The sequence below is a fragment of the Oryza glaberrima genome, chromosome 12, assembly GCF_000147395.1.
Source record: "Oryza glaberrima chromosome 12, OglaRS2, whole genome shotgun sequence".
Taxonomy (NCBI): Eukaryota; Viridiplantae; Streptophyta; class Magnoliopsida; order Poales; family Poaceae; genus Oryza; species Oryza glaberrima.
Window position 1 is genome coordinate 4181438 of NC_068337.1, and position 6000 is coordinate 4187437.

At 50.7% G+C, this 6000-nt stretch overlaps 1 protein-coding gene across 1 annotated transcript; it reads left to right on the forward strand.

The window, feature by feature from the left end:
• Positions 1-634: 634 nt before the first annotated feature.
• On the forward strand, positions 635-2101 carry LOC127757379 (uncharacterized). The gene is made up of 4 exons (XM_052282878.1): positions 635-835; positions 915-1503; positions 1594-1919; positions 2081-2101. The coding sequence occupies exons 1-4, from the start codon at positions 635-637 to the stop codon at positions 2099-2101; spliced, it is 1137 nt and encodes a 378-aa protein (XP_052138838.1).
• The last annotated feature ends 3899 nt before the right edge of the window (positions 2102-6000 follow it).

The window sequence follows — 6000 nt, forward strand, 5'->3', positions numbered from 1 at the left end:
GAGGGCGGAGAGGGAGGAGGACGAAGGGATAAGGGAGGATGGCACGTGGGATCTACCACAAATATATTTGGGTGAATGACAAATGAGCCCCGCATATATATTTTTTATTTTAATGCCACATAAGCGTCACGTTAATGCCACGTGGGACAAAGACTGGGTCAACACTGTCACGTGTGCACCATGTCAGCGAAACCGCCTTCCAAAACCACCAAGGGAGTCAAATTGCACCGGTTTTGTAAGTTTGGGGGTTAAGATTTCTGGTATTGTGATTGAGGGATACGATTTAGATTCGGTGGTCAGTTCAGGAGTCAAAGTGATCTTATTCCTTTAATTTAACTAGGAATAAGTACACTTGAGGTCCCTTAACTCGTCAACGAATCCCATTTTCGTCCTTCAACCTAAAAACCAGATACCCTCAACTATCAAAACCAGGCAAAGTAAGTCTCTCAGCGGTTTTGATGGTGGTTTTAGCTGACGTGGTGCCTACGTGACCGGTTTGACTTGGTCTTTATCTTATGTGGCGATGACGTGACACTGGAAGCAAAATATAAAAATGAAAAATAAAAAAAATATAGGGCCCACATGTCAGTCAGACAAAAGGAAAAAAGAATGGGACCCACCATCCTCTCTATCCATGTACGAGTGGACGACGAGGGAGGGAGCGACCGGCGCCTCCTCTTTGCTCCCGGCATCCTTCCTCGCCGGCCGGCAAGGGGGGCAGAGACGCCCGTTGGCCGCCGCCCACTGCGCCGTACTCTTCGGCGGGTTGCGACGCGGAGCTAGGCTACCAGGGTTGCAGGAGTTGGAGGGCGGCGGGAGGATGGCGTGGATGAAGGTGAGGAGGGTGCGGACGAAGTAGTACGGGAGGTCGGCGATGGAGGCGGAGTTGCGGCCAAGGAGACGTGGGGGGACAGCAAGCACCGCCTTGCCATGTCGCCGAGACGACGGTGATCTTCAAGGACATCGTGCAGATACGGGACGAGCAGTGGTGGCGCGCGCTCACCTCCGGCTACGTCACGCAGTGGGCGGCCATGCACCCGCAGAAGGTGGACGCACTCTTCTATGCGCACTCGCTCAGCGAGGTCCACGCGCTGGCGCTGCTGCTAGAGCGGTTCTGCACCACCCCCGGCTGTAAGGCTTACCTCGTCGTGTCCGGCGGTGGGCACTACCCCTGCAAGGAGGCGGCGGCGGTGCTCAAGTGGCCCAAGGTGGTGTGCAAGGAGAGGCGGTTCAAGATCTTCGACCTCGCCGTCGGCGCGCTCTCCGGCCCATCCCACTCCGAGGTGCTCGTCCTCCAGGCCGTCTACTCTAGCATGCTCGGCATCATCCGGATGCACAACCCGAGCGTCATCGTCGCCGTCGCCAACGTCGACGCCAAGATCAAGGACGCCTTCCGCATGGCCGCCGACTCCGCCATCAACCACATCGCCTTCGTCCTCCTCCCCCGCAACTCCATCTCCAAGGTTCTCTGGATGGCCACCCTCCACCCCACCTCTCTGCCCAGTAAGCTTCTTCTACCTCAAAGTTCTCATCCGCCATTGTTGCAACCAAAAACTACATCAAAGCTCTAACCGATCTATGGATTTCACGCAGACTGGAACAGGATGCGGATCTCGGGGAACATCATCACGCAGAACCGTGCCAAGTCGCTGCGGCGGCTGCTGGCGTCGCTGCGGAACATGTACTACGTCAGCGACGAGGTGCCGATCAGCTTCAACATGGACAGCCGCGTCGACGCGGCGACGCTGAACACCGTCAACTCCTTCGACTGGCCGCACGGCGGCAAGACGCTACGGCGGAGGATCATCCAGGGCGGGCTGATCCGCACGCAGCAGGCGGGCGGCCAGCAGCTCCGCCCCCCTCGCCGGTTGACGCCTTTTTCCCTCTCCGTGTGCGCTCGCCGGCCGGTGAGGAAGGATGTAGGGAGGGAGAGAGAGGAGGCGTCGGTCGCTCCCTCTCCCGTCGTCCACTCGTCCGTGGATAGAGAGGAGGTGGGTCCCACTCTTTTTTCCTTTTGTCTGACTGACATGTGGGCCTCACATTTTTGTTTTTATTTTTTATTTTTATATTTTGCTTCCAGTGCCACGTCACCGCCACATAGGAAGGGGATCAAGTCAAACCGGCCACGTAAGCGCCACATCAGCCAAAACCACCATCAAAACTGCTGAGAGACCTGCTTTGCACAGGTTTTGATAGTTTAGGGACCCGTTGTATCTGGTTTTTCGGTTGAAGGATGAAAATCGGATTCGTTGATAAGTTAAGGGACCTCAAGTGAACTTATTCCATTTAACTATATTTATGAACGAGTTAATTTGCTTTTGGTCCATCAATTTGTCGTCGAGTTTGAAGTTCGTATCACCAAGGTCATAGGCAGTATTATGCCTGGTTTTACGCTTTTAGCTGACGTGGCAAACAAGTCAGCGTGGGACCATACACCCTCACATTTCAGTGGCTAGCACTATCTACTCCTCTCTTCCCAGTACCATCCAAGGCAGCCAGCGCGTGGCTGGCCGCCACATTTCCTCTGCGCGCCGAGGATGGAGGCTATGGGGGACAGAGCGGGGGACAACGGGAGCGGCTTGGTCCTCCTCCACGCAGAAGTGTGGGCAAGGCGTCGACAATAGTGAAGGGGCATAGATGGTGGTGTGGGTCTGCACGGTAGCGAGGCGCGCGGAAGGCGTTATCGATGACCATGTCATCGTCGAAGAGCTCTAAGGCACTGTCGGCATCTCCGTCGCACTCGCAGATGTTGTGGAGAACGCAACATTATAAGGAGCTAGGTCCCAATCTTCTGATAGTTGCTGATATCTCTCGATTTTGTTGGAAACCCGATACACACAATTCGGCTTCTGGTGGCAGGTCTTTCCTGCCAAACAAACCTGATCCGAAAATGGCACACAAATTTTCTGGCGGAAGAAAAATCGTGCACGTTTATTACAAATTAAGATGACCAATAAGTGCATGCAAATATAATATTTCGTGTTTACTACTACTATAGTAGTACATCATCTCACTTGTTAATTGGATCAAACTTCCAGATGGCATGAATAGAGTGTGGCTCCGCATTGTAGATGCCCACGACCGTGCCTTCCTTGACAAATCCGTTGATGCCGTTGAGAGTCATGGAGAGGTCACTGAGCACCCTTACTTCGCTGTACCCACCGGGGAGCTGCACGCCCTGCGACTACAGCATCGACAGCTTCACGCAATCGCCGTAGGGAGCCATCTCCAGCTGCCTATTATTCTTTGTGCTGATCAGCACGGCTCTTCTCGTACCGCCTAGGTTATTCACCAGGGCGAATGCCCTACGGCCCTGGTCATCCGTCACTCTCCCCACGGAGTAGTCCTGGATCCAGTGCTGCTCATATGCGTGCAGCATTTGGAAACACGCACAAATTATAAAAAGTTAATGGAACAAGTCAAATGACGAGTAAGATGATGAGATGAGAGAGCATCGGTTATCATTTAATGATCATCAATTAATGATCAGATGATGATCAATGAGACGAAGGTTGTAACTATTTTGGCCCTAAACATATAGCACATGAGACAAGCTGTTAATTAAGTCATCCCACACTACTAAAAAATAATTTTTCTGTACGAGGCCCCATCATTTTTCCATGCGGACCATAACTACTGGCGTCTGCAAAAATCGAGGGTTATTTTCCCATACGGTTGCTTAAGTGGCCCGTATGGAAAAATCGATTTTCCCATACGGGCCTCTTAAGAGGGCCACATGCAAAAATGAGCTCATTTTTGCATGCGGCTCACTTAAGCGCCCGCATGGAAAAATCGATTTTTCCATACGGGCCACTTAAGAAGCCGTATGCGAAAATAAAATTTGAAAATAGTGTATCTCACTCATATGAACTCTAAATTGGATGATTTTTTTTCTAAATGTTTCTAAAATCATGCTCTATCATGTTAATGTTATTGTGTTCTTATTGGTATTATTTTGGCTATTTTTTCTTGTGACTTTATTTTATCAATTAAAAATTTGAATTTCAAAACTTCAAATAATATTTTGAAGAGTAAATGATTTCATCTAAAAAAAATCATCGATAACAAAGTTGTATAACTCATCAAGATCTATAACTTCTATTTGGGTCATTTCTTCATCCGATAAAGTTATTTGTAAGATTGTTCACAAAATGTACATCTCTTATGTAGTTTCTATAAAACTATATAAGAGATGTACATTTTGCGAATAATGTTACAAATCACTTTGTCGGATAAAGAAATGATTAAAATAGAAGTTATAGATCTTGATGAGTTATACCACTTTGTTATTGATGACTTTTTCAGTTGAAATCATTTTGTATTTGAAAATGTTGTTTGAAGTTTTCATATTTTGAAAATTCAAATTTGAACTATACAAACAAAGCCATATAGAAAAATGACCAATACAAAAGTTGTAGATCTTGATAAGTTATACAACTTTGTTGTTGACAACTTTTATATTTGAAATCATTTACTATGTGAAAAAATTATTTGAATTTCATATATTATAAAGTTCAAATTTTATATAGTTAAATGAAACTCGGATGGAGAAATGACCAAAAGAAATTGTTAGATCTCAACGAGTTCTACAACTTTGTTTTTGACAACTGTTTCATTTGAGTTCATTTAATATCCTAAAATTGGATTTGAAGTTCTCATATTTTGAAATTAATTTTTTAATAACTATTTTCGCATGCGGTCCACTTAAGGAGCCGCATGCAAAAAGCTCCTTAAGCGGTCCGCATATAAAAATACCACCCCAATTTCATCTCCCTCCGCTCTCTTTTCCCTCCCACCACTTCAAATTTTTTTAACTCATCTCCTCTATCTCCCCCTCCTCTATTTTTTATCCTCCCCCCCTCTCTCTCTCTTTCTCTCCTCTCCTCTCTTTCTTTTCTCCTCCCCCTCCCCCTCTCCGAGAGTGCCGCCGGGCGGCGATGCGTTGGCGGGCAGCGGATCCGGCGGCACCGCCCTCGGGAGGGCCGGATCCGCCGCCCTAGGGAGCGGCTGCGGCTATGGCGATGGCCGGCGCGCAGCGGGGGCGGCGGATCCGGCGAGTGGGCGGCGTCGGCGACCTAGCTCGGCGGCGGGGGTGCGGGTGAGTGGGCAGCGTCCACGATGGCGGCGATGTGGTGATACGGACGGCGTCCACGATGTGGCGATGCGGGCGACGGCGGCGATCCGGCGAGTGGGCGGCGTCCACGACGGTGGCGATGCGGGCGGCGACGCGGGCGATGGGCATCCTCCCGCCCGGATCTGGCGGCGGGAGCGGTCGGCGATGTGGTCGGCGGCGACGGACCTCCTCCCGTCCGAATCTAGAGGCGGCGGGCGGTGGCGGATCTGGAGGCGGCGGGGCTGGCGAGCGGCGGCGGATTTGGAGGCGGCTGGGCTGCCCGGATCTGGAGGCGGCGGGGGTGGGGATGGCGGGCAGCGGCGGGGGTGGCCGGCGGCGGAACCGGGGTGGGTGGCGGCGGGAGCGGCCGACGACGATGCGGGCGGCGACGTGGTCAGTGGCGGCGGGCCTCAGGCCACCGGGATCTGGAGGTGGGGGCGGGCGGCGGCATAACCGGCCGGCTGGCTAGGGTTTCCTTTTTTTTTGAATTTTATTTTTTTTCACGATTTTTTTCTCTTTGCATGCGGTCGGCTTAAGCGCCCGCATGCGAAAATCGCATGCGATTGCCCTGGCCGCATGCGAAAATCGTGATCTTTACAGACGATTTCACACATGCGGTCGGGCCAACCGCATGCGAAAATCCTTTTCGCCCGTATGGAAAGTCCTGTTCTGTAGTAGTGCCACCTAACTTTGTGTTGACAGAAAACACGTGGCCTGGGAGATCTGCTTAACTCCAGTGCAGGTCCAAAGCTCGCCTTCGGATGTATTAGCATGCTAGTTGATTTGATCCTGTAATCAACAAGAAATAGAAGCAAAGAAACCGTAGTTAATTCTATAAATGATAGCCGATCGGCTAGATGCCGATGACATATCATTTATCTTTGGGC

Excerpts from the sequence above, each read along its gene's own strand:
- LOC127757379 (XM_052282878.1), top strand. The coding sequence starts at position 635 with ATGTACGAGTGGACGACGAGGGAGGGAGCGACCGGCGCCTCCTCTTTG. Across the intron at positions 1,504-1,593 it reads CCACCCCACCTCTCTGCCCA|ACTGGAACAGGATGCGGATC; the intron begins GTAAGCTTCTTC and ends GATTTCACGCAG. Across the intron at positions 1,920-2,080 it reads GCCGGCCGGTGAGGAAGGAT|TGCCACGTCACCGCCACATA; the intron begins GTAGGGAGGGAG and ends TTTTGCTTCCAG.